Source organism: Colletotrichum paranaense, assembly GCF_030867605.1.
Source record: "Colletotrichum paranaense strain IMI 384185 chromosome Unknown Scaffold_14.1, whole genome shotgun sequence".
Classification (NCBI taxonomy): Eukaryota; Fungi; Ascomycota; class Sordariomycetes; order Glomerellales; family Glomerellaceae; genus Colletotrichum; species Colletotrichum paranaense.
Window position 1 is genome coordinate 722,254 of NW_026848972.1, and position 26,551 is coordinate 748,804.

The window sequence follows — 26,551 nt, forward strand, 5'->3', positions numbered from 1 at the left end:
TCAGATAACGTCATGCATAATGAACTGTGAGTCTGTGACAGCTTGTTGACAGTTTCTCCAAGTCAAATTGTGGCTAGTGGTGTGGCGCTAGCTCTCTGCTTTCAATTTGGGAGTGGGTCGCGAGCTGGACCTGCAAGGTTGGAGTTCGCGACGCGTCCGGCCCGCAGGCGTTTCCCTCCCACACCACATCAAAATATCACAGACCCTCCCCCGTCTTATCACTATAGGTCGCAGCCTGACGCCCCGGTCAGATATTCGTACGACAATTCTTCACGACACCTTTACATAGTATTGAATAGCTGTCACCCCAGGCACTCTGCAGTTTCCATTAACATCAAGTGCCCGCCATGCCCCGACCTAAACGAGCGCGTCGCGCACCAACCCAGCCAGTCGCAGCTGTGCCCGCCGCGCCTGAAGCAAGATCGAGCCCCGCGCCCGCGTCAGGCAGCGATATCTACAGCCACAGCGATCGCGAACATTCTGTCATTAGGAAGGAGCTTGCAGAGGAGGACACATCTCTCTTCAAGGAAGGTCCGTCTACGCGTCTAAGCAGGAGTTCCAGCTTGCGCCAGAGGCAGGTGCCGGGCAAGGCGGGTCATGCGTTGGACGATAATGTGAGCAAGCTGGAGGACGCAGTCGAAACGGCGGCTTCCAAGGCAAAGACATCCAGCGAACAGCAAAAGTCGGATTCGTCGGTCGAAGTGGGACGGAAGACACGCGCAACGCCAGTTCAGCAGCGCAGGGACACGACGGGGTTGGATTTGGACGACGATATGTTTACGGGACTTGACACGACTCTCGGCGATGATGACGATGATGCCGCTGCGCCTCTAAGTGCGCCGCGATCTGAAGCCTCAAATTTCAGTGTGAGCCACTTTAGACGAAAGGGTCGCGCGCCGAGTATCAGTATCAACAAGGACGATGCGCCCATCAGACCCAGTAGTCGTGGAGTCGGTGGTACGCCTAGTATCAGCTCGACCTTCAACATTGGTCTGTTTAAACGCCGTCAACGAGAACCAAGTATTCTAGGGACGGCGCAGAAGGAGCGCGCACAGAGGCCGATTGAGGTATCGTCAGGGTCCGAGTCCGACGATGAGGATGGTGAAGATTTTGAGCCCGAGGCCGAGTCGACGCCTCTTCAGAATCGCCGCAGAACACAACCTGCTCCCGCAACTGAGCTCGAGTCAGAGTCGCAGCAAGTTCTTGCACCGGATTCTCAGCCCGCCGAAAAAGACGCTGAGCCAACAAGCGCCAGCTCACGGAAGCGGAAGAGCATAGAGAGCCACGAGGACACTGAGCGTCCGGGAAAGGCGTCAAGGACTGAATCCGAGCCCGCGCCTGAGTTGGATGACGATGACGACAGTGATTCAGAGCTCTCCGAGCTGCCTTCTCCTGTTCTGACTCCCACGAGACCTTCTGCTTTCCCGCGGCCAGTTACTCCGAATCAAGAAGACATCATGGCACCTCCTGAGAGCAGCGACTCGGAAGATAACAACGAGGCGTGGCCCGACATTCGCACACTTGCCAAACAGCGCCGCCGCCAAGCGCCTACCACACCAACGCGAGATGGCAACATCTCCGATGCTTCCTCGCCGCCTTCGCTGACCCACTCGCCCAACTTCCCAGCGACAAGGAATAAGTCCAAGCAGAAGAAGCAGGCCAAGGCGCCCAAGGTTACGACAGCGGATTTGACGGGCATGCTGCCGCGCAGACGCTCCAAGAAGAATCGGGACCCTTATAGCGTGGGCGGCTCTGAGGATGAGGAGGCACGCAACTCCGACGCCTCCCAGGATGACGACGAGCTCTCATACGCGGATACGAGGACTCGCTCACGCCGGGCGAAGACGACACCTCTCAACCGTAGCACGGCAAATAGGCCACCATCCCGTGGTGGCCGCGCCACGGCGGCGGCAGGGAAGGCGAAAACAGCGGCACCTAGCACTCGTGCGTCAACACGCACTTACAGCCGCAGACTCTCGGACAAGGAGAACGAGGGCGAGGGCGAGGTTGCGGGTGAAGCAGGGGCAGAGGCGGAGACTGGAGCGGAACCCGAAGCGGGATTCGAGGGTGACAGCTTTGCCCCGATTCGGGACGACGTTCTCGAGAGCCAGGAGAGCAGCGACCCCACGCGCAGTGCCGACGAGCTGAAGAAGGCAACGCGCAAATTTAGAGAAGTTGACCGCTGGCAGCTCGAGTTTGAAGAAATGACGGAGGGATCATCACCCAACCGAGATGCACGGTAGAAAGAGAGAGGAGGGCAAGATTGTCTTTGGTACTGACGGATTACTGGCTTGGTGAACAAAATGGAGGGCACGGTGTTTATGAGGGACAGGGTGGGAGTTTTTTGCGCGTATTCTATGTTCATGAAGCCGTCAAGTACCTGTACGGACTGGGTTGGGAGGGCTTCCTCCGCGGTTTAGCTGATGTTGAGCTCTAGCGTATACGCTGCGTTGTTATCCATACCTTGTTGACAGTATGTCGTCGATGCGGTTCATTATTTACGACTCCCCAAAAGACTGCAGTCAAGTGACACACACAAACAGAGCTTAATTCACTTTCTTCACAAGTGGTCATTTGATTTTCTCGAGGCCAATGTGATATACCTACAATGTCGTGATACTTTTCCCTGGTTCGTCCGAAACGCCTTTCGTTAACCCATAACGCCAGCCATCCTCCTTGCGAGGAAGGGTATTTCTTTGAAGCAATACGCGAGGGACTGAGAACTCTGTGTTCATTTCTTGAGGAATACGCTCTGTACCGTCTGCTCCACAGTCGGCAGCAGGTTGTAGAGAAGGTTTGGATCACGCAGCGCGATGACAATGTCATCTGGCAACCTGCCCTCCATGAATAGTGACTTTGCGGTGTAGTTCGTTAGCATTGCAGGTTCCAAGTCGAGGAGATTGCATAGCATGGTCTCTAACATAATAGAGAGAACAAGAAAGAAGGAGGAATAGGGGGGGGGGGGAGAAACTCACCCGCTTGACGCTGTCAAAGCTATCCTCCTTGGCCGTGTACTCCCGAATGACCTCGTCCGTCTCAAAGTCGACGTACACCCTCGTGTCCCGGATCCGCACAATCACATTATCGAGGCGCATGAAGAGCCTGCACAGCAGCAGCATGCGCTTCTCGTGCACGCGGACTTTTACGCTGACGATCGAGATGCCGTTGTCGTCGAGCTCGCTCTCGAAGAGCACCACGTCGTCGAAGAAGAGGATCGGGTCACGGCGCTTGAGGAGCTCGAGGGGGATCATCCTCGCCGTCGTCTCCTCGAGTTTGTTCTTGCTTTCCTGCCCTTCCTGCTGCGCACCCGCGGTTCCTGTCGGCTCCTCCAGTGTCCCCCGGTACTCGGTGGAGTAGGACCAGTCGTACGGCTTCACGACCTCCTTGATGCCCGCGCTCGTCTTCTCGCGCGAGGAGGACCAGTCGCGCGCGTAGGCGACCTGCAGCATCTTCTTGTCCGTCTTGTCGACGGCGTCGAGCGCGTCGTAGGCGTTGAAGGCGATGGACCAGCCCGTCGGCACGTGGGACACGGAGACGAGGTTGTCGCCAAAGATCATTTCGGGGACGGGGATGCCGAGTGAGGCCGTCATGTCGTCGATGGGGCCGGCTTTGGAGATGGGGAGCTTGCGGGAGGCGACGCGGAAGTTGCGCTGGGTGTGGGTTGTCGTTGCGGCGGCGAGGGCGGAGGGGGTTGGGAAGGGTTCGTTTGGGTTGGTTATGTGGTTCATCTTGGGCGAGACTTGCTTTCTTGACTTTTGGTATTGATTATGCCGGTCTGTGTGGGATTTGGGTAGTGCGCGGGCAGGCGGGTGTTCGTGGTGAGGATGGATGATGAGCTTCGCGGGAGGTTGAGGATTGGAGGTGGTGCAGCTCGGATCGGAGGTAAAGTTGCTGGCTTGCAGTTGGAGCTCTAGTTCAGCTGGGGGGAGAGAGGTGGTGATGGTGGGGTTGGCGGGGAACACGAAGGAGTCTCGGGACCCAGATCCCTGCTTGTCTCGGTGAGGGTGACGGGCCAGACGTCACTCGTCACTCACCGACTTACACCGAGACTGATTCAATATAAATCGACTTATTCAAAAATACAAAAGAGTTCACCCCCCGGTGCCGATTGGGGGCTACATCTCTTGGCGCTCATGCTGGGATTCGAACTCGGGTACTCTTAGCGCCTGTCGTCGAGTAGGCTGGTTGGTGTATGAATTGATTGTTGACCACGAACCATTCCACCACCCACGCCACAGTTTGACCTGACCCCCGACCTAGAGGGCGCCTGCTGTGCTGGTGACAGGAATGGAGTCGAGGGGGTATATGAGGCTTTCCCATGATCGGATGAGATCTAGGTACGTATCTCCACTATCTATGGATGCGAGCAACCCTGGGAGCTTTTGCCCAGGCTGTACCACCTTTATCGTGAACTCTCCCTTGAGTCAACACCCAGTGGGTTACCCGAGACCTAGATTCGGTGTCATCAGTAATTTGTATGGGCGTATGATGTGTTCGATATGTTCGATAGAAGTTCAATGCGGAATTTCAGAAAGAAGGCCTCACCTGTTTTACTGATATCCCTCGTTAGCCCGAATTTCAACAATAACAAACATGAACTCCAGGATGTTTTATTGACCGATAAATCATCAAGACTTCTTTCCGTCGTCATTCCGTTGAGAAATACAACAGCCCGTTCCGATAGTTTCTCCATTTCGAGCCTCTTAAATTTCAAACAGTCGTTTTAAACCTTTGAGACCCAGGCTGGTGAATAATAGGAGACAAACGAGGGAAGCACGGGTCACTGTCGGTTGAAAAGTATCTGAGTAAGTGGCGATATGTGTCGCTGTGGGAGTACCTCGTTACTAGATTCGGCATTCTAATTTATCATCCTGAGATGTAGGCATCAACCACTCTCGGGGAATGCTAGGCCATCACCATTGCTGGTGTAGTAGCCTCAAGCTCAAATTGTACCTAGCTTGTCGCATATTTCCATCTCTATTTGCCACAAGCTTAATGATCATGGTGGTTTTATCATATTATTGAGCGTAGATGGAACGTGTGGATGAATGTGCGGAAAGAATTGACATCGGCTGGCAATACTGCTTATCTTTATTGAGACTGCTGATGATGAGAAATCATGTTCACGATTGGCTTTCAAATTCAATCCTAGGGAATTTTATATCCTGAATGTTGGACACTGGAACGCAACGATGAAAATGGACTCTATTGACTTGGCTAAGTAATCGACGACGAGTAACAACAAGCCGGACAGCAAGCAGATCTTGCAGGCACGAAAGGCATTAGACCCCCTCAGGGGATTATAGGGTCTGACTGTGAAGCGATGAGTGCCGCCGACATTGAACCCTACTGCTTCTCTGATGGAGATAGATTAGTATGTTGCAAATCGATCCATCGCCCATAGGATCAACAGGTCATTGGGTGAGCTCTACTAAGCCACCGGAGAAAGGTACTTGATAAATAACAACTAACGAACTATAGCTGTAACTCATGGGAATGGGTTCCTCCGATATAACAACTGAGTGGCATATCAAGCGTCAAGATGCCTTCCCTAGCCACCATAATATTCGTTCATCTTTCATCTTTCTCGATTTCACGACCGATACTACATAAGGAGGACCACAACAGCTTTCCCGAGAACCAATAAGTTAAGGACTTTCAAACATGGCCCACTCTCAACCGCAACATTGGGGTCGGCCTCAAGCTGGTCGACCTCAAGCTCCTCGACCGCGGTTCTACAGCCTCGGCCTACGTCGCAGCGCTGCCCCAACCACGAAGATTGCTACTACGGCCAAGTCATCCGACAACCGTCTCTCTCCCTTGGACACGTTTCGAGCAATGATCGAGGAGTCGGGGCCCAACGTCGATATGTACGCTCTGTGCGATAGATGCGGACGAGTCCTCAAAGTTCCGGTACCAAAAGAATGGCTTGAAAGACTAGAAAGAGACAAAGATCGATATCCTCTTCCTTCAAACCTTACACCTCGATCCTGGGAAGCGTATCTAGGGGATACTCATCTCCGTATCTCTTCACAGGTTTGCCCTGATAACGGAAATGGTACCTGCCTCACCAAGCGCACTCACGACGATGTAAAGACCTGGGGAGAACTCAAGGCGTTGCCGGAAACATCACCTGAAGTAGACCAGGAATGGCTTCAACTTGACCTTCCGTCAGCTGTGGGATACCTGGCAGCTCCAGACTGGCAAGAAAAACTCCAATCCGCAGTGGCCGATGCTTCCAGAAATGATCCCCCGGACTCCAGGTTGAGCAAGTCCTGGCTCAATTACATCTACTGGCGATGTGCCTGGCTTTTCTTCTCTCTGCGCAAAGGGGGCCTGCGGCACGAGAACGCCAAACTTGAGAGAATGTGGGGTCAAGTCGATGTGGACATATTGCTCCTGGAATATGGCGTGCTCGAAAAGGCAGATCTGGAGACCCTATATTGTACAAGTTATTCATCTCTCGCAGGCTTGATATCTTGTAAGTGGCTATACGGGTCGGCCCTTCTCAACATGTTCTTTGGGATCAGGCGCGATATCGGTAAAGATCAGTTCAATCAGCTCAAGAGGGCCGTCCAGCGAGCTGATACGGCCATGGGGAAGTACCTCTTGGCCTGCGTCAACATGGACGCTGTGGAGTGGAACGCCCGACGGCGCGCTGCTTTCACTGCGTATCGGCACGTCGAGGAGCACTTGCACCATTACGCGAGTACTTCGCAACTGAGAGAATTCCTCAAATTACGGCAGTCGCCACCTCCGCCTTCGGCCGAGTTATTGGAGGAATCCTTGGCTGAAAAGGGGGCACAAGAGCGGACTATGCTTATTAGAGCTTCGAGACACATTGAGCTCGACAAGAGCGGCAACAAACCTGATTGGGTTCGGAATCGAGCCCAGCTGGCCAGGTCGGTCCCCAATCGATGGCCCAGGTGGGAGTCTGCCGGGATTGGCAGGCTTCATGCTCGTTAGATGCGGCACTGAGAGCTTGAAGATGCAACACTCAGACTACGCAGCCACAGCTGGTATGTCTTGAGTCGAAGCGGGACGTATATATGTATAGAGAAATTTTTCAAGGATATCGTTTTGGAGGACCACTTCAGTATAGAGGCGGTCTAAATTACACGAGGTAGGAATTACTGAGGAAAGGAGCTCCAGATATCGTTACTGGACTATACAGGTAGCCAGTAGTTGACCTGTATTAATTGCGCACAATCTATTATTTACGGTCCAGTTGCTTTCCTTCGGTATTCCGACGTCACCCACGCGCAGTTGATTCTGCTCCTATGTCCAGAGCTGATCTATAACCAACAGCTACCATGGATGAAGGCAATTGGGTTCACAAACTCCGTTCGTAGGGCATGCCGTTGGTGCATTTGCTCATCGCCGGCCTCTCGAAAACAACACGGCTCAAACTAGTAGGCCGAGAGCCACGTGCACGGTGTCAAACATGAATGAAAGAAGCGAGTCAATCAAGAAGACACGGTCTAGCCAACACGGATCTTGGAAAACCTGACCATGTCAGATCAAGCTGACAGCGGCTAGCAAAGTTGAGGCTGTCGGTCGCCCAGGAAGTGGGAAGTGGGGGAGAGATCTGAAAGAGCGGGGCGGGTCGCTGCCCTGGCGCCGGCGCCGTCGTTCCCCTGGCAACCATCCTCACCCCCGTTGTTTAGCTTCCCACACCTAGCTCGTCCATCGTTACCCGAGAACCTTTCTTAATAACCTGACAACCAACTCCAGGTTCCTTGATTCAAAAACCCTCCAGTGCACTCTTTCTAACCAACAGGGAACATTCGACTTGCTACATCCCCATCCACAATCACATAGCAAGATGGCGACTCGGACGCTGGAATCGCGCTTTGAGCGCATGTCGGTAAACGACGAGAACGAGCCTGTCGATGGTGGCAAGCTCTACTCCAAGACTCAGGTTGGTCTCGTCGACATATGTGTAATCGCCGTGTGAAATCATGGCTGACGATTGTCCCGTAGACTTTGGTGAAGACATCACAGCTCTCCCAGAGCTCGAGCAGACCGAACCTCATCAAGGTCGCCCTCCAGTCCCAGAGCACCAACGCCGTCGCCTCGGTAACGCTGCCATCACAAAACGCACAACGACAGGCCAAGAACCCGGCATCGCCCGCAAGAAAACCCTTGCCGTCCAGCTCCTCGAGAACGTCCGAAGAGGTTGTCGAGATCGAGCGCAAGTCCGGCGTCTCCATCGTCATCGAGCCTTCGATGCCCAAGGTCTTCCACCTCGGCATGTTTGAGATTGGCCGGCCCCTGGGCAAGGGCAAGTTCGGCCGCGTGTACCTCGCGAGGGAGCGCACGAGCGGCTTCATCTGCGCCCTCAAGGTCCTGCACAAGAACGAACTCCAACAGGGCCGCGTCGAGAAGCAGGTCCGCCGCGAGATCGAGATCCAGAGTAACCTGCGCCACCCCAACATCCTCCAGCTGTACGGCCACTTTCACGACAGCAAGCGCGTCTTCCTCATCCTCGAGTTCGCTGGCAAGGGCGAGCTGTACAAGCACTTGCGTAAGGAGAGCAGGTTCCCCGAGTGGAAGTCGGCGCAGTACACTGCCCAGATGGCCTCGGCGCTGCGCTACCTGCACCGCAAGCACGTCATTCACCGTGACATCAAGCCTGAGAACATCCTCATGGGCATCCACGGCGAGATCAAGATTTCCGATTTCGGCTGGAGCGTCCACGCCCCCAACAACCGTCGCAACACCATGTGCGGTACCCTCGACTACCTGCCCCCAGAAATGATCAAGCCCGGTAGCTCGGACAACTACTACAACGAGAAGGTTGATCTCTGGAGTTTGGGTGTCTTGACGTATGAGTTCCTCGTTGGCGAGGCACCGTTTGAGGATACGCCCGTGATGACGCAGCGGAGGATAGCTCGGGCTGACATGACGGTTCCGTCCTTTGTCAGTCCCGAGGCCAAGGACTTGATCAAAAAGGTGAGGCAGCATTTATCCAAATTCATGAGACACAAAAACGAATGCTAACATCATCTCTAGTTGCTTGTTCTCGACCCCGAGAAGAGAATACCCCTGGAGCAGGTCCAGACCCACCCGTGGATCGTCAAGCACTGTGTGAAGGGCGAGAGAGCCGCCAACCGTGAGAAGAGCTCCTAATTAATGACCCTTATGATTCATGCATACATACCATCAAGGCATAACGGCCCTTGTAGGATTACCGGCGTTTTCTTCTTCTTTGCGGTATTCAGGCGGGCTCTGATCTACAGCTTGGGGTTTTCGGGAGTGGGAAAGGTGTTTCCAATTGCATGTACGGGAGTTGGTGTTCTTAATGTCCGTCGTTTTCAGAGTATCAAGAAACCCAAAGAAGCATAGCCATCGTCCAAATATTTTGCTATATTTCCCGGTGTTGTCTTCCGTGAGAGTAGGAAGAAATAGTACATGAATAAAGGGGGGTATTGTTTACACACGCTCGTTTTGTGGACGAGCCCAATCCTGTCGTCATCGTCCATCACCTGTAAACCTCGTCAAAGGGCCGCGTATCGCTGAAGCAGGACTCCCAGACCTGGTTCACCACCTTGGTCGCCTGCACATCATCCTTGCACCTGGGTCGGTTGAGGACGGACTGTATCGCGCGCTTCCGCACGCAGTCCTGGAACTGCTGAGACAGGCTCCAGTTGCCTCTTGTAAAAGCCTCTCTTGTCCATCTGCACTCGCCGCTGAGCATCGATGCTCGGATCTGCCGTCCCGTCAGTTCAGTTTCTCCCGTTCTCTCCGCCTCTGCTCGGGATCAGCCGGCGCAGGACGCAACCTTACCTCTGTACACGCTGCATGCTTCAAATCCAGATCACCCATCCAATCCACCTTCCACCGCAGGTGATCCCACGCGTGCACCATCTCGTGCGAGAGCGTATCCTCCAGGTGCTTCCGGTCCCTGACCTCGTTGGCGCAGATCATGATGCCGTGGGCGGGGCTGAAGCCGCCCGACTGGCGGTGGACCTCGCCGTCCTCGGTCAGACGCGCGGGGCACCGGCGGCACTGGATGTTGGACGCGTCGAGGGTGCCGTTGAGGCCGGCGATCTTTTCGTTGAGGAAGCGCACGGTCGGGGAGAAGGCGAGGAGCCAGTCGCGGTGTTCCTCGCAGCGCTTGCAGTCGCGCTCCTCGTTGGCGCGGTACCGGGCCTCGCGGTAGTGGAAGGCGCCTTCGGCTGTCATGCGGCCCGTGAGGATGTTGAAGTAGTTCATCCACCACTTTGTCTGCGGGTCGAAGCCGGTGCGAGCGGGGTCGTTGGTGAGCTCGCGCGGTGGTTGTTTCTGCTGCTGTTGTTGCGCGGGTGGTGATGATGATGTTGTTGGGGAAGGGGTCGCTGTCGAGGGGGCTAAGGGGCCCAGTGCCGCCGCTTGTTTGTCGTCGAGAATTGTCATTTTGGGCGTCGTGTGGTTGAGAATTCAACTGTGCTTCGAGATTTGTCGCTGATGATGGGCGTCTACAGTATGAGGATCGGGTGGTGGTTGGCCAAGGATGGAGGTCGTTGCTGGAAGATCGGGAATTTTTGGCCGTTATCGATAAACCCTTCGATGTGATGGTGGTAGGTACTTGGCCAGAGGTACCACTTCATGGATACCTACTGCGTAAAGACAATTGTTGCACTCCGTCGTCCCATCATTCCTTGCGAACCAAGAGAGCGCAACATTCCTCCTATGCCATCTCAAAGCTTGTATCTTCTTTGAAGAACTTCATTCAATGATCTCGCAAATGACTTTGAGTCAACTAATTGCTATCTGATCCTTTTGAACCATAAGTCCGATGTCCTGGCATCTTGCCGGTTGTCGTAACTGGCAGACCGCAGATCTACCGAGGGCGCGCCCTTTCCACTCAGTATGCAACGCAACGTGGAAATGACTTGACCGGCGGTTCAGCTCTTTCTCTTAATCGAGACATAATGGGAATACCACGGGTTGTTTTTGGTAGGCAGGGATAATGGCAACAATGGGCCGGGCCATCAAGACCAACGGTGAAGATGCCCGGTGCACTATGTACGGCAACCCCCCCGGATTTTAGGGTCAGTACATCGCCCAATCACAGGCGTCTTTGACAGCCCAACTCCCGGGCGTTCTCCCGCCTTTCCTCTACACCGGACGATCCCGATGTCGGGCCAGTTTTTTTTTACACTTCCACGCCGGCCCAGTCATAGGTTCAGCGGAAGAAAAAAAGGTACACGCAACCAACAAGTCAAACGACAACGAAAGGGCGCGGTAAACCGACCAGGGGCCTTGCACACATCACCACATCAGAACCAGGCGGATCCTTTTTTTCGTCCCACAATTAACCAACTCGAAGCAACGGTGCTGGGCTCTGACTCTGGCAATGGCGGAAGCGGGTGGTCCTACGTGTAAGAAAGGGATCCAGTTATTTTTTCTCCCCTCCTACGTAATGCGCCTGGTGCCATTTGCTTAAGCGTCTTCTTGCGTTGATCGTGGCTGTCCCATTCTTGACACTACTTTATTTACACTTATTAGTTGATGTCGTTATCTCTCATTTTGGGCAACGGGCCGGATGACCTTGTGAGATTTGTTTGACTGACTTGAGATTCCACCATCTGCAGACATGAAGCACCGCGAGGGCCGGAAACCTCTGACGGTGGTGCTGAAACTTGGTGAGTCTTCAAAAGTGCTGTATCCTTCAATGATCCATGTGCTAACTCACCGCACAGGCACCAGCTCTATCGTGGACGAGAAGACACATCAGCCCTTACTCTCCATCCTGAGTCTTATTGTTGAGACAGCCGTGAAGTTGAGGAAAGATGGCCATAGGGTGGTCATTGTCTCATCTGGCGCCATCGGTGTTGGTCTTCTTCGGATGGAAATGGACAGACGGCCAAAGCACTTGTCAACACTACAGGTACATTTCCAGACCTCAGGCCCTCGATCTCTGAAGTTGCTCAAGCTGAACAATACTCGCAGGCGTTAGCGGCTATCGGCCAATGTAGACTCATCAGCCTATGGGACGATCTGTTCGGCCACTTCAGACAGCCCGTCGCACAGATTCTGCTCACCAGAAACGACATTGCAGATGTAGGTCAAGCTCAGAAACAGACAGCTATAGTAGGCAAGCTGCTGACACACATTTGCAGCGGACACGGTACCTCAATGCCCAAAACACATTCAACGAGCTGCTCGATATGGGCGTCATTCCCATTGTGAACGAGAACGACACGCTAGCCGTCTCAGAAATCAAATTTGGCGATAACGACACCCTCTCCGCCATCGCCGCGGGTATGGTCCACGCGGACATGCTGTTCCTCATGACGGACGTAGACTGCCTCTACGACAAGAACCCCAGAGCACACCCCGACGCCCAGGCAATCGAGGTTGTTGAGGACATTTCAAGTATCCAAGCAGACGGTAAGCAGGCAGAAACCCTTCCCCACTCTCGCCCTCCCATGTAGTGGAAAAGGGGGTGCCTCAGTCTCACCTAAGCTAACCCGACCTTTTCCCCAACTTAAGTCTCAACAGCGGGATCCGCCCTCGGCACCGGTGGCATGATGACCAAGATCGTCGCCGCAAGGCTAGCAACGCAAGCAGGTGTGACAACCGTCATCACCCGCTCCTCCAACCCGGGCAACATCGTCAAGATCGTCCGCTACGTCCAAGCCCAGCAAAAGTACACCTCCTCCTCTTCTTCGCCGCACCTGGGCGCCGCCCCAGACGGCGAGGACCCCGATAACCACCACGACGGCCACGACCACACCGAAGACCCGTTAGCGCAGTCGACGGCCTCCCTCCACATAGACCAAGCCGTCGAGAAGCCCCCGCTGCACACCCGCTTCCTCCCCTCCACAGACCCCATTCGCGACCGCCACTTCTGGCTCATCCACGGTCTCAAGCCCCACGGCACGCTCTACATCGACGCGGGAGCCCACAGCGCCCTCCTCCGCAAAGCGGGTCTCCTCCCCGCGGGCGTCCTCGACGTCGAGGGCAACTTCGCGCAGCAGGAGGCCGTCCGCCTCGTCGTCGTGGACCGCCTCCACGCGCCTAGCACCACGGGTAAGCTGTGGGGCGGGACGCCCGTCGAGGTCGGTCGCGCGCTCGTCAACTACGCCGCGCCGGAGATCATGCGCATCAAGGGACATCAGAGCTCCGACATTGGCGGCCTGCTGGGGTACGCTGACAGCGAGTACGTGGCGGAGAGGCAGCACATTCGCATCTTTGATCGGGAGAGTCGGCCGGTGACGCCGAGTATCGAGAAGGTCAAGGAGCAGGTCGTCGAAGAGGTGATTTCAGGTATCACGGGTTATGAGCAGAAGACATAGACAAAATAGTGTTCATAGTAGACGCTCCGTTACGATCTACTTTTCTCTGTATAAGAGTTGTGTCGACATCCCACGCAACGCCCCCCAAAACGCCATAATCGAAGAACCCGCTCCAGGAATCAAAACGCTTCCAATATTCGGTGGTGTATGGGATATCCCCAACCAGTAAAGAAGCCTTTGTAAAATACGCGTGCCTGATGAATTTTCGCATGCATCGATACCAAGGACTATGTGATGAACACTTTCTTAAGCTTGTCTATGGGGTAGACCTCGCCGGTGCGCAAATCCTTGACCTGGTCTGATGGCAAGCCAGACTTCTTTGCGTAATCCTCGAGGCGCTCCTTGCCGTACGCCCGACTGTTTGGCAGCAGCAGCAGATCGTGCTCGACGTAGCTCTTGGTGTGATGCGCGTAGGGGACGTTGCGGGCAAGATCGTTGAGCTCTGTTGAGCATATCGGGCAAACGGATTGCGTGCCTGCTGTGGCTGAGGCATTCGTTGCCGTATTGGCGTCGGCAGCGACGTGCGATGAGTTCAGAGAATGGCAGGCTGGGGTCTTGAGGGCTGAAAGCCCCGAGGAGAGAGCGATGTGGAGGAGGGGATATGAAGGCAGAGCCAATAGACTGTTGTGAGTACGGGTAAAGAGGTCGGCGAGGGTGTTCCACCGTTCGGGGCTGTAGAGGTCTGAGTACACGGCATTGGCAGCCGTTGGTGGATAGGCTAGTAAACCAAAAGCCTTGCGAAGTTCGTCCGGATATGTCGCCTTGAAAGGGACGAGGTATTTCTTCGCGTGAGTGATGGCCTCCAGGAGTTTTGGCTGGGATTGGGTGCGGACAAGCTCGATATACTGCTGGAAGCGAAGCATGAATTCGAGATTACTCTGTTTGCACCAGGTCAGTCAAGATGCCAAGCGAGGTTGGGTATACAGCTAGACGTACATCCATCTTGCGAAGCTCCTTCTTGTTATCCTGGCACCAAGCCAGTGCCTCAACCACACTCCCTCCTCTGAGTGATTCTTGAATTCGACTCATCTGGACAAAGGTCTCAACGTCGACCAAATCATCCATGTTCCGCTCAGTTGTGAGTGCCTGCGCACTTTCATTGTAGCCATGGCGAAGCAGATAATCGACGAGCAAGCGGTCGAGACGGGCGCGGCTCCAAGCCTCATATTTGACGTCGTCAACGGAATGCATGCCGTAGAGATCGCCGAGATGGGAGATACGGGCGCCGGTCTGACGGGTCAGACGAGCTTCTTCCTCGGCGTGAGCTGTGAGCTTGCGCTTAACGCCGCGCATGCGGGCGATCATGCTATCTAGATTGCGGAGAACGTCATCGGGGGATGAGTTGCCCTTGACCGAGGCCGTGGCCGTCTCCTTCAGCAGGGTCTTGATGGCTGTAGAGTCCTTCTCGACGGTGAAGTGGGCGGAACGGAAGTTCTTTCGCAGGAGCTCATACGGGAGGCGGAGGAGGGGTTGATCCTGTGGGTTGGAATGGAGGTTAGTGCGAGAATTGAATAGCTAGCTTCCTGTGACGCAGCGACGTACGAGGAGGAGATGGTCCTGATGCTTGATTGTGGCGTGCTCATGGTCGCCCATCTTGGCGACTTTCACGGACGTGGTGACGAAGTGCCAGACCGTGTTTGACGTCGTACTTTTGTTGGAGAGAACTCATATGCTGATGTCGTCGTTATGGCTCGAAAAGAAGCGAAAAGGCGTCGGGTTCGTTGGAGGCTTGAAGTTGGGAGGTCGGAGCACAGGTGCGCTGGTACGGCCGCTAGCAGCAATTGACGTTATGCCGCCGAACGTGGCGGGGCCGGCATCTTTCCGCAACAGAGCTGGTCTTTCGGGAAGCTACCTTACCTGGCGATACTTAATGGGGTGTCTAACTTTTCCAGACTACTTCAGATTTTCTCAAATGGTCTAGATACCTTAAATGTTCGTAACTACTATCCATCCGTCCTGCTACTGAGATCTCATCCTCTTGAAGACCGACATTCCTGTTCAAACGCCCACTGGTCCATGCTCAGAGCACTCTGCATTCATCAGTGACAGACCCAACGTGAAGGACTGTTCAGCACAGATCACACAGGTGGCTCATGTTTGATTACGTAAAGACTCTGTTGAATTGAGTGTGAGCTCGGTCCAGCCACAACCCCGCTCTTCAAGGCTCGACCCAGCTCAGTTGTCACTTGCTACAACCAGCATCCGTAAGCAAATACGATGTGAGAGCTTAGGCAGAGGTAACACTGAAACGAGGCAGACGGTGGCTAGCAACGGTCGAGACTACTTCGAAGCCGGTGTATCTGCTGTGCTTCTCTCCAAAGTGGGATGTCTCACAGTCCATTAGTCAAGTGATTCGTGTTGGCACCCACGGGAGCATCAGGTGATTGACGAGGCTCGGCATTTCGCAACGTAAACTCGAAGAGGACCTCACCCAAGTACACAGTAGATGGGTGTTCGGACTAGGTAGCTGAGGCTAAGGTAGGAGGATAAGCCCACATCTTCAGACCGGTCGAAGCTACCCCTGCAACACTCTTCCTTACTCGTAGTCGCCTTCCGGTCCATCGCTAACATCAAGACGACGTGTCGAGCTGGCCAACAATAAGAAAGTCGATAACGAGCAACAAAGGTCAACCACATTTCCCAGGCTGGGGCGCTGTTGCGGCAGGTGCCCCTCTTCGGAATGCGGATTGGCTCGGGGCAATCGGGGAAGAAGACACCCACTTAGAAGCGACCGCCAGTGGGTGTGGATTCCCAGCCTTTGATTGGCTTTCGGTCCTTCTTGCCTCAAGAGTCAGGCGCACAATCTCCCTCTCGCTCAAGCGTATTTATCTCCAGCCTCACCCACTTTGCACGTGTTCACCCTTTTCCTTTGCCGCGTGACCAGAGCTTCCCGCCGTCGCTCCCCCCAAACCGATACGCCCAACTCAACCGGCCCCTTTCAGGTCAATACCTCCTCGAAAAATAATAAGATAAACTCAAGCCTTTGCCCAGGCTACGGCAATCCTCAAGAATCGCGATTTTGGAAAAAATTCGACGCGTTTCCCTGCTCTTCTGTCAACTTTCAACCTCGACTGTTACTAACCAACTACACGGGCTCCATCCGACGAGGCCCCCCCCAGCAGCCGCTGGCGCGCGATATCACGAGTTTGATCACGCCGACAACACGTGAACTCCAGCAAAACCCGTGATCTGGCTCACCGCCCAGACCACGCCGCGAAGCACATGATCTCAAGGTATGCGAGCTGTCCCATTTTTCTGACGATCTTCCCGTCTGCCCTATCGTCTTTCATCGCTATCACACTGCACTGCAACGGAAGCACGCTTCCGCAGAAAGATTGCTTTTCCTCATTTGCGCCATTTTTGGGGGTGCTGTCTTGTTCAAGCGCATCTCACGATCTGTTGCCCAGCCACAATCAAGCGATTGTGCCGGATGGAAATTCATCATCCGACGGTCAATACATCCTCTAGTTGTCCAGGAGGATTCTTTTTCCAGCAGACACGGCCTGTCAATCCATACAACCAAGTGTCATCTCCTTCTGATGAGCGTGGCGTATGCCGATTGAAACATATCCTATACCACGACAATATCAGCGCTCATGTTGAGCCGTCAGCTGTGGTCTCGTCAATGTCAAGCTTTCCTGCTACCAATCTTCCACGGCATTGAAGAGCAAGCGCTCCAGTATTTGCTCATGAGAAGCGGTCGCTGCTTGAGGGCACCACTCAGCTTCGATCAAATTCAGCTTTGCGGTCCGTCACGGCTTACGGAGCATTTGATACTCACTCACTTGTCTTGACGTGACCTTTCGTGCCTGCTACTTCATGGTCTTACCACATGCGATTCCGGAATTATTGATGCTAACCAATCTTATTTAGTCCCCGCTTCATTCAATTGAATCTAGCTTGAGTCGACGAAAGGATCGTGTCTACTGTCCGCGGCTCCGCCTATTAATTCATCTCATTCTCACATTTGAACCCACGGTCTCCCCCAACAACTCTCAACCACAGCAACAATGGCCGACGTCATGAGTGAGCATCCTGACTTATCGGAGTTGGCTCGCTCTCCATCTCCCGGCCAGAAGCGAAAGCGCGACGACGACTTGTCTGATTCGATGAGTCCTAGCCGAAAGCGTTCCAGTGCTGAAGGACTTTCAGATGTGGACACTGCAGCTTTCATTGAGAATGCTGTCGAGGCTGCCCATGCCGCTGCCCAGAACGGTGTCTCCGCCGCGGATTTCAGCGCCCTGCAACAAGCTGCCGCTGCTGAGCATTCCGAGGCAGCTGATCCGGCCAATGCTTCCAGCACCGCTGCTGCCGCCCTTGGATCCATGTATCCCACCCTTCATGTTCCTCCTACCACCGAGGAGCAGTTTGCTGCACAGTCGAGCAACGATCCAACCCACGGTCAAGACCATGGCTTCGGCCATGCTGACCTGAGCCCGCCGGACGGGCTCCCGGGTCTTCCCCCTGTCCCTCAGCCCACGAATGGCCTTCAGTCTGTGCAACCTCAGCAATCCCACCAACCTCACCAGCATCAGCAACCTCCCCCACCTCAGCACCGTTATTCGTCTGGATCAGCTGGCACTCCCGCTAAGAAACCGGACGTCGGTTCAGAGGAATGGCATAAGATGCGCAAGGACAACCACAAAGAGGGTAAGCAATATCAAAGAAGATCCCGATGTAGATGCTAACCTAAACATAGTCGAGCGCCGTCGCCGTGAAACAATCAATGAAGGCATCAATGAGTTAGCCAAGATTGTGCCCAATTGCGAGAAGAACAAAGGCTCCATCCTTCAGCGTGCCGTCACATTCATCAATCAACTCAAGGAGAATGAGACGCAAAACATCGAGAAGTGGACTCTTGAGAAGCTGCTTACGGAGCAAGCTATAGCAGAGCTCAGTGCCTCCAATGATAAGCTGAAGCAAGAGTGCGAACGTCTCTACAAGGAACTAGAGACTTGGAAACGAGTTGCTCAGAATGCGGGTCTTTCATACCCCCAGGCGAACAAGGAGGAACCGACGAGCACGACCTAGAAGGTCTCAGCTCAAGATCAGACCCCTTACACTGCGGCCAACGTGGAGGTGGCGTCATCTCCTCAGCAGGCTCACATCGATCTGGCGAACCTCCAGCGTGAGAGTCAGCAGGACCAGCACGGTGCCCTTCTGTACGGACCCTCCGCCCTCTTCGTCGATGAGGTCAGCGATGAACATGAACCGCCTCAACATCAGCTTGACACTCCTCAGTACCATTCGCCCATCCCCTCAATCGATTGTGCTATCCATCAGCTTGACATCCCACAGCGCCAAGCTTCCGCCTCTTTCGACCCCCTTCGCCAGCCACGTTCGATTGCGCCTCAGGTGATCTCTCCTCATACGACTCCTCCAAGCGCGATTGCTCCTCCAATTCCTCCCAGAAGATTCCATTCGCCTCAATCTTCTGGATTCGCTGCTTCGATCCCACAGGGCGTCTGTCAGATCGAGAACCTGGACTCCGACCCTTCTTTTTACTTTTCACCTTATACCCCCAGCCAGCAGTAAGCTGCTTTTTATTGTTTCCTCAGATTATAAAGCACGGTAGCCGCAGTAGATAGGCTATATCATAATCAACCTTGCTCTCTAACTGTCATGTTTTCTCATACGTATATGGTTTGACCACAGTGCTGAACAAAACCTTGTGTTGGGTTTGTAGGATTTGGGTGTTTATAACAGAGGCGTTACATGGACCACCGAGCTTTTCAGCTTTAGGGCATTAATAAGACACCGGCTCTTTCCACGTGCAAAAATCCAAGTTCCGTCTCCTCTGTGGCGTCTAATAACTTGGCTAAAACATTGAGACAAGTACGTCGAGGAATCGCCATAGATCGACTTCCAATGTCCATTAAGATACTCCCAGTCGTTTGGAAGAATCTTGCTAGTGCGTAAAGTTTGCACAAGAAACCTTCAAAACGTTTCAGATTGGCTAAGTGGTAAGAGACGGCGACAGATGACTTGCTTGACTTTTAAGAATGCGCTCAGAGCAAAGAAGCTGTCCATGAGTTGACTGTGTCTTTGTTACAACACCAGGGTATGTATTCTCTTCCCTCTAAGCCTCAGAATCCGGGCCAGAGAAGACTCGACGCGGCGCGGCAAGATCAACAGCCCGTAGACTGATTTGCAGCGAGGGGTACGATTCAGCCTGCTTCGACATTGACTAAAGAAAGAGCTCGTTCAATCAGTCTCAGGCTTGGGTTTGCCACCAAATATTCCCCTGACGAATAGCTGAACAAGTCAGTGAGATGGGAGTAGACCTGCAACCCTACTAGCAAGGCAAGGCTAGCCCATCAAGTCAACAGACAGAGACGAGCACAGCCAACGCATCTGCCACACAAAGCCAAGCGGGCCATCAACAAGGGTTGGATAAGAGAAGTGTCCAGCTTGAGTGAGAACTCGCATGCCGCACTTTCCTCACATTCCAGGCTGATACATACATCTGTATCATTTACGCTTATCCGCAGAAGCGCAGGAGAATGTTGTATTCTAAACCCTCGTATTGGCTTTCCGGAGCGCTCCGGTCTGATTAGACGTTTGCTCAAGACGTAGCGTGCAGTCCAACTCCTAATCCTACCCGTTGCGCATACATGGCGAGCACGAGCTGTCCTTCTTCAAGGAAAAGGCTCTCTCTATCTTATCATAGCTACGATTAGAAGATGAGCAGCCTACATTGACACCACTTCCTTCTAACTAGAGGTCCTCGGCTTCCAAATATCACCGCTTGCACGTTGACGAAGCCTCAAACGGTTCAGTACTTCAGCAACTGTCCCTGCTCCGGCCGTAAGAAGAACGCATGTAATCGGCCATCAAATGCCACGTCCTGCATGTAAAGTCGCCCTCTTGTTATATGCAGTATATGCAGCTGAGGCCTTTTTCGGTATCCTCCCACGTCCCGCTATCTGACTCGTAGACGGGCAGTCCGGAGGGCTCATACTCCCGACGAAAACAACGAATTCAGTCCCGGGGAGGAGCGGGGAGGAAGAAAGGGGAAGAGAGAAAAGTTCCCGCGGATTGGGGGCGTGCATCGCGCATGATGCAACAGCACGTCCTTCCCGGCCGTAGCGGAGAGGGGGGAGAGGGGAGGAGAGATTTAGCGCCCGCTGCCGTCCGGCTGCCGGATCGAGGTCCGGACCTGGGTTCAAGGGTTTGTATGGTCGAGGTTGGCGGGATCCAGCCAGTGTCACAACTTCCACGCGGTATGCTGTGAGAATGCGGTTTGCTCAAGCAAGGTAAGACGCGGGACAAAGGAGAGGACGGGTGGGGGCAGAGCGAGCACGACCGCTTCGGGGATATATCTCTTCGCCTCAGAGGTAGTGACTGCGATGGCAGCGAAAGTGCTGACGAGCCTCGCATGGGGAATTGGCTTTCAACTTGGTGAAACTGAAGCGCGGATGATAAACGAGTTTCCGGGCCCCTTGTCTCTTGTGCAGATTGAACACGCCATATTTCCTACCTGCCTTGAGATATTGCTCCGACTGGGCAGTCAACGTCGAGACCATGCCGGTGGAGAGAGAACAGCTGCCCACACTATTTACCCATGATGAACAGCGATTTGCGCCGAGACATTCCCCGGTGAAGATGTCTTGCTGAGATGGAAATAGAAAATCTGTGCTCCGTACAGGGCTCTTTGGAGTAACTCTCGCCTTGACCCAGAACCTAGAAATTGGTTTCGTTGGTTAGCAGTGCTCGCCTTTGCTGTGCAGGTCCATGGATGCCGTTTATTTCGGCGCGCCATACTTTCGCGGATGCGCAATGAAACTCAAAATCAGACGAGGAGGTGCTTCTATTTGTAAACAAACTGCTTTCCTTGACCACAGTCTGCAGTCGTTCTGCATGTCAAACGCCGACGTTTAATTAAAGGTCTATGAGCACATTCGCAACGTTTGCATGGGTGTATTTGTGAGGTAAGTGATGGTGAGTACCCATGCCTTGACTCAACCCTCCCTCCAGGAACATACTTGGTTCTAGCTTCCTCGGCCCTGTTGTAACCTCTACCAAATTTCTCAGACGTTAGACTAAGCAGGCGTGTGTGTGCCAGTGTGGGGAGAAGGAGGAAGAAGACAGGCGCAAAGACGGGAAAGGGGGGGGGGGTGGCGTGGCACATTCTTCTTGGCCACGAGGTATCTGCACGAAGTACGGATGGAAATATTAAAAAGGGTTCCGAAATGATTTACTCTGCAGCGGGAAGTCAAAATCCTCGGGCCGGGCCAGTAGCCTCCCATCCTCTGACTCTGCTTCTCAAATCAGAACCAGCAGAACCCCCCGGGGCTGGGATGGGGGGGGGGGATGAAGAAAAAAAGAAGAAAAGAAAAAAAAAACGGACAGAAAGCATAATACAGGTCATCTGTCAGGAATCACAGGGGGTGGTGTGCAAAAGGGAGAAAGAGAAATCAAACAGAATTGAACGATATGGGATGGAGGGGCGTGTAGCGAGGCTTGAAGTGGTGAGCAAGAGAATACAGAAGATAAAAGCGAAGACCAAAAACCGGCCAACAACCATTGACCCTTGGAAGAAGGCTCTCGAGGTGTGGTACGCAAAGGCCGATGACTGGCCGCCCGGCGACCCCACTTCTTGACCGGTCAGCGGGGCACCGGTGACCGGGGTGCCACTTTTTCTTTTCCATCATCTCGCGAAACCTCACAGCACACCGTAAAGTTTGCGCCGGCCCTCAAAAGGCTCAAGCTCACTCCCCCCCTTCGTTTCTCTTTCCCTACCACACCAGAAAGAAGCTTCAAATCACATTTGACACGTCGAAAAACTGGATCCAAATTACCGGGATCTGAGGAAAAGTAGAGTACGCAGCGCTACGGTATTCCCTGTCTAGTGAATAATTCGTCAATTTGTCATGTTGCGCCCTCACCTTAGCGTCCGTTGTCTGTCAGATTTGCTCCGTAGCTGTCAAGAAAACTGCAAGCCCGTTGTCAATCCTCCTCCATTCCGACCCCCTAGGCCCTTTTATACCTCCTTCATTCTAACCCGTCCCGTCCCGTCCGGGACACCCCACCGTTTGACACTCCCTCCGTCACAGTGACAGCTCCTTCTCATCCCCCCCTGCCACCACGCCAATATACTAGACTGGACCCCTGGAAACAACATCTCTCTCCCACACACACAGTGTGGAAGACATCTGTAATATCCCCTATCTCAAATGGTGATCAAACGACATACGACGAGGCTAGCCACGACGTGGAAAGCTGCCGATTGGGAGCCTTCCTTGACTAGTGATGGGTGGTGACGACCAGATTGACAGCTCCAAACCAACAAATTTCCCCTGCATCCACAGTCGTCGCTTGACAGGCACCAGGATAAGTACCTACCCAAGCTCTTGCGATCTTCGTTCTGCCTTCGCAATTTTAGGTTCTGACGGCGTACTCCGTACAAACACTTCATCTCCTGAGAAGTGAGGAAAACATTCCAGCCCAAAATCACACTAAGACATCACGCACTAAACCCCCTTGGAATGGTTCCACGGGCCAGAGCAGAGCCTCATTGACGTTGGAAGTTCCATGAGGCTGACACAAGCCAAGACAACCCCAGCCGGCGCTAAGAGAGAACAAAGGAAACGGGAAGACGTTTATGGAGAGACGTTCAGGTACTCAACCTACCTAATCTCAACGACATCTTGTCACTCATCACTCTTGCGTGAGAAGTTGAAGGGGGGGGGGGGGAAGCTCTCGGGCAAACTGCCGTTCCATTACTGACTATCTATAGTTGGACCATAATGTCCAAGCCGGAAAGCCAAAAGAAAGGTAATCAAACTCTCGAGGTCGTTCAGACAACTCTTGCTCGTCTCCCTCTTCCCAGTCATACCTCCCCAAAAAAGAACACAACGCGTGAAAAACAAACTCCCGTCATCACATCATGTAAAAATCTTACTTTCTCTCCCGCTGTTCAAGCCATTGATAGCATTTTCTTTTCTGACACCCTTTTCTCCGTCCCCCTGGCACCCGTTGCAGCCGTTTCCACGATTTTCAAGAACACTCCCCATCTCTTCTTCCAAGCGCCTCGTCTGGCATGAAATTCGAAAAAAATAAAAACAAAAAGCAAAAACAACAAACGGCCTAAGCCAGCAACATCACAAGAGTAGAGGAAGAAAAAAGCAACAAAAGAAAACCAGTCGTCCTTGTCGTAGAGGTATCCTCTCCCCCGAGTGAACCAATCCGTATATGCTGATGCTCGGGGTTAATACGAAGATGAAGTAGAAGCAAAAAGACACTGCCAGAAAAATTTGGACAAAAGGAAACGTGTCTTTCTCTCATGACAGCGTGAATGCCGTGACACGAGTATCGGATAGCCGCCGGGAAGATTGTGTGAAAACCCAAGCGTCGACCTCGTTTTAAATCAGAAACAAAAACTCCAGCAAATCGACACGCTTCATCGCTCTATTAGACGCGACCTCGACCCGTCGTCGTCGTCATCGTCTTCGAAATGACAAATGTTCCCGCCACCCCACCTTGCTTCATATTCTGCTGATGTGGTCTGAAGACTGCTGTCGCTGGTTGTTGCGCTCCGGTATGCTTCCGTTGTCAAGTGATTGCTTCTTGACCCGCAGATGATGATACGAAAGTAGAATTGCCGCTCCCTAGGAAAGTGAAAACAATGGCCGTGCCCATTAAAATCCTGGAAAGCACCTTTCACGCCGTCATTTGGTTTCCCGTTCTGATGTTCCGATGTACCTAGTCCTGTAGCCTTGAGGTTGTGGTTGCTGTGTTGGTCGCGCCTAATATTTTGTTGATTTGCTTCGGAAATTCCGGTGGTCGTCAAGTCGAGAGAACGTGCCCAAGTCACCCTAAGATCGTGTAGGCCATTAAAGTGTTGCCGCAATGGGCTTTAGTCCTGAGCTGTGCTGTTACTTCCAGCCCCTTTTAATATGCGGAAGACTTCATGATGCCTCGCGCTGGCCAAACCATCTGTCCCAGGTTCACTTCGTCTCAAATCAATGCATTTGTCCTCTTGCGAGTGCTTCCACTTTCCCGCCCGACCCAGGTAATCCGCGTGTGTCGGTAGGCAGGTAATTTGGGAACCCCTGAGAGTTCTGCACCGGCGTTTGACTGGCGCTTACAGGCCGGAAAACCTGATCAAACCCGCTCCGCGAGATGTTGTCGTACGGTGTGGGAATGTACTGGTTTTGGTTGAGTGGCACACTAGGGTTCGCAAAGTGTCCTTGTCCGGTTCCGGGTTGCTGCGGTGTGAACGAGTAGACGGAAGCGCCACCAGGTGCTGCTGAGCTCCCTTGCCAAGGCTGTGAATAGATCCCGGCATTGTTGGTAGTTGAGTACTCCGTAGGTGAAGTGTACAGGGACGTGCGACGGTGCGGATCGTGTGTCGTCGGTACAAGGTCTTGAAGTGGCATGCCTGACTGGTGGATGTTGTTGGTTTCCACAAAATGGTGCTCGGGATGCATGTTTGAGGAAAGCATCTGTGTCGAGTATTGCTGTTGGCCGCGCATCGGCATGTCGCTCATGTAAGGGCCTCCGTGCAACGGCCCTGTTGGGCTATGATCGCTGGTCGAGTTATGCAAGAGATCGTGCTGTGGTCCCGTCTTCGATGGCGATACGCTAGATGTGATTGAGGGATGTTCGTCCTCTTCCTTGACAAAGCCATTGTCTTCATTGTCCGAGGGATAATTCTCTGAAAATTTGTCCTCCGACATGACGAAAACCTGAGCATCCCCGTCTAGAACTGTTAGCAGCGAGTCGGTCGGTGTGACAAAGTTTGCGCTTACCAACTTCACCGTTCTTGTACCTCTCCTCCATCTTGGCAACCTTGAAAATCTCATCTAGATACGGCTTCTTCTTGGCATTTGTTTTGTTCTCTTTATCCGCAAAAAAAGCCGACATTGCTTCCGTCGTCGCTTCTTCGAGCTTTAGAATGCTCAAGTTCATTTTGCGGATGGCCGGGTGTTGCTTCTCAGGTGGTTCCACGATCATTCGAAGTATGTGACACAGAAGGTGGACTCGCTCTGTCCTAATCGTTAGTAGGTGCATCTAGAAAAGGTGCTTGCTAAAAGGAGATATTACCTCGCTTATAGAGATGATCAGGCTCCTTGTGTCTGACCTTCTCTTCTTTCGTAGGTCCCCATGGCTTGGGCCACCAGTCGGGGGCCTTTTCGTCTTGGCCAGTATAGGGGTGATTCGTCTGCTTCTTAGGCTCAACCACCTTGACCCAAGCCTTGGCGATGAGCTTGCAGGCTGTCTGCTGGCAGTTTTTGAATCGTTGCTCGTAGAGATTCCACAAGTCCTTCTCGTCGCCCACTTTCAATGTCTTCTTGGAGCTCGATGCAACCACAATCGCAACGTCGTCATCGTCGTTGGTAGGTCTCCGGTAGCTGCCGCCCATACCTGCTCTGTGCCTCTTGCGCGTCTTGTAGCTTCCATCCTCGTCATAGATATCGCCGCCAAGTCGACGACGATCGTGTCGATGACCATAGCTGCCACCAAATGCTTGTTGATAGCCATCACCATCGAGGCTGAATTCGGAATCATCATGAACAGGGGTGGCAACTGCGTTGTGGGGGTTAGTAACCATATAGTACGGCACAGTTTGGATAACCCACCAGGACGCACACCACTCCCGTGGTTGACGTTATTCACATGACGAACGAAGTTCTTCAAGTTGAAGAATTTGCTGTAAGCGTTGGGTTGTCTCTCCGGCGTATTCATGAACATCTGTGTAGAGCCATCATCCAACACGGCTACCATGAAGAATCTCTTGGCTGGAATGTTGCAGTGATCACGGAGGGCCTTCTCGATATCCTACTGACAGTAAGTGATCTACGCCAGACGTCGATAGCGTTGCGACTACTCACCATCGGAGGTCTGCGAGCGTCGCGAGCTTCGTGGTATCTACCATCCTCGGGGGGTGGATGGTCAATTGGAAATCTTTCAGGGGGCCATTGCCGAGGGTAAGGCTCCCGATTGTAGTCGCGGACCATGGCCACGGCACAATTAGATCAGAGAGCAAACCGACAGGAAGAAGAGTACGTCCACTTGTTAAGGCAGGAGAACCGAGTCGTCGTATGAGTTTTAAGAGGCTATCGTAAGCGATTTTGGTGTGTAACGCTGCCAACCAAATACAGAAGGTGATGGGACGAATACGATGTGTAACTACACAATGGTTAGACAACATTGAGGTGCTGATATCTGCATTCGAATATCCTACAATATGTGGTAGAAGGTGGGACTTCTGAGAGATGATTGTTGTGGAACAGAAGTAGGTGTGTAGGAAAGGACCATAA

At 53.2% G+C, this 26,551-nt stretch overlaps 10 protein-coding genes across 10 annotated transcripts; 5 read left to right on the forward strand and 5 right to left on the reverse strand.

The window, feature by feature from the left end:
- Positions 1 to 347: 347 nt before the first annotated feature.
- CPAR01_14087 (uncharacterized protein) lies at positions 348 to 2,243 on the forward strand (the record flags this gene model as incomplete). The annotated part of the gene is made up of 1 exon (XM_060498339.1): positions 348 to 2,243. The coding sequence occupies one exon, from the start codon at positions 348 to 350 to the stop codon at positions 2,241 to 2,243; it is 1,896 nt and encodes a 631-aa protein (XP_060343073.1).
- Positions 2,244 to 2,731: 488 nt separating this feature from the next.
- On the reverse strand, positions 2,732 to 3,728 carry CPAR01_14088 (uncharacterized protein; the record flags this gene model as incomplete). The annotated part of the gene is made up of 2 exons (XM_060498340.1): positions 2,732 to 2,854; positions 2,976 to 3,728. 2 exons carry the CDS (start codon positions 3,726 to 3,728, stop codon positions 2,732 to 2,734), a joined length of 876 nt encoding a protein of 291 aa, XP_060343074.1.
- Positions 3,729 to 5,664: 1,936 nt separating this feature from the next.
- Positions 5,665 to 6,966, forward strand: CPAR01_14089 (uncharacterized protein; the record flags this gene model as incomplete). The annotated part of the gene is made up of 1 exon (XM_060498341.1): positions 5,665 to 6,966. The coding sequence occupies one exon, from the start codon at positions 5,665 to 5,667 to the stop codon at positions 6,964 to 6,966; it is 1,302 nt and encodes a 433-aa protein (XP_060343075.1).
- Positions 6,967 to 7,825: 859 nt separating this feature from the next.
- CPAR01_14090 (uncharacterized protein) lies at positions 7,826 to 9,132 on the forward strand (the record flags this gene model as incomplete). The annotated part of the gene is made up of 3 exons (XM_060498342.1): positions 7,826 to 7,921; positions 7,984 to 8,955; positions 9,016 to 9,132. The coding sequence occupies 3 exons, from the start codon at positions 7,826 to 7,828 to the stop codon at positions 9,130 to 9,132; spliced, it is 1,185 nt and encodes a 394-aa protein (XP_060343076.1).
- Positions 9,133 to 9,484: 352 nt separating this feature from the next.
- Positions 9,485 to 10,398, reverse strand: CPAR01_14091 (peptidase M76 family protein; the record flags this gene model as incomplete). Its single annotated transcript, XM_060498343.1, has 2 exons — positions 9,485 to 9,712; positions 9,790 to 10,398. The coding sequence occupies 2 exons, from the start codon at positions 10,396 to 10,398 to the stop codon at positions 9,485 to 9,487; spliced, it is 837 nt and encodes a 278-aa protein (XP_060343077.1).
- A 1,183-nt stretch (positions 10,399 to 11,581) lies between these two features.
- On the forward strand, positions 11,582 to 13,286 carry CPAR01_14092 (glutamate 5-kinase; the record flags this gene model as incomplete). Its single annotated transcript, XM_060498344.1, has 5 exons — positions 11,582 to 11,630; positions 11,688 to 11,875; positions 11,938 to 12,048; positions 12,108 to 12,378; positions 12,490 to 13,286. 5 exons carry the CDS (start codon positions 11,582 to 11,584, stop codon positions 13,284 to 13,286), a joined length of 1,416 nt encoding a protein of 471 aa, XP_060343078.1.
- A 227-nt stretch (positions 13,287 to 13,513) lies between these two features.
- Positions 13,514 to 14,879, reverse strand: CPAR01_14093 (uncharacterized protein; the record flags this gene model as incomplete). The annotated part of the gene is made up of 3 exons (XM_060498345.1): positions 13,514 to 14,164; positions 14,223 to 14,762; positions 14,829 to 14,879. The coding sequence occupies 3 exons, from the start codon at positions 14,877 to 14,879 to the stop codon at positions 13,514 to 13,516; spliced, it is 1,242 nt and encodes a 413-aa protein (XP_060343079.1).
- A 943-nt stretch (positions 14,880 to 15,822) lies between these two features.
- CPAR01_14094 (uncharacterized protein) lies at positions 15,823 to 16,035 on the reverse strand (the record flags this gene model as incomplete). The annotated part of the gene is made up of 1 exon (XM_060498346.1): positions 15,823 to 16,035. A coding segment is annotated over one exon (213 nt), but the record flags the coding sequence as incomplete, so codon positions are not given.
- A 1,261-nt stretch (positions 16,036 to 17,296) lies between these two features.
- Positions 17,297 to 18,821, forward strand: CPAR01_14095 (helix-loop-helix DNA-binding domain-containing protein; the record flags this gene model as incomplete). The annotated part of the gene is made up of 3 exons (XM_060498347.1): positions 17,297 to 17,936; positions 17,986 to 18,267; positions 18,328 to 18,821. The coding sequence occupies 3 exons, from the start codon at positions 17,297 to 17,299 to the stop codon at positions 18,819 to 18,821; spliced, it is 1,416 nt and encodes a 471-aa protein (XP_060343081.1).
- A 5,429-nt stretch (positions 18,822 to 24,250) lies between these two features.
- On the reverse strand, positions 24,251 to 26,248 carry CPAR01_14096 (uncharacterized protein; the record flags this gene model as incomplete). Its single annotated transcript, XM_060498348.1, has 5 exons — positions 24,251 to 24,990; positions 25,040 to 25,276; positions 25,335 to 25,817; positions 25,871 to 26,069; positions 26,123 to 26,248. 5 exons carry the CDS (start codon positions 26,246 to 26,248, stop codon positions 24,251 to 24,253), a joined length of 1,785 nt encoding a protein of 594 aa, XP_060343082.1.
- Positions 26,249 to 26,551: the final 303 nt, after the last annotated feature.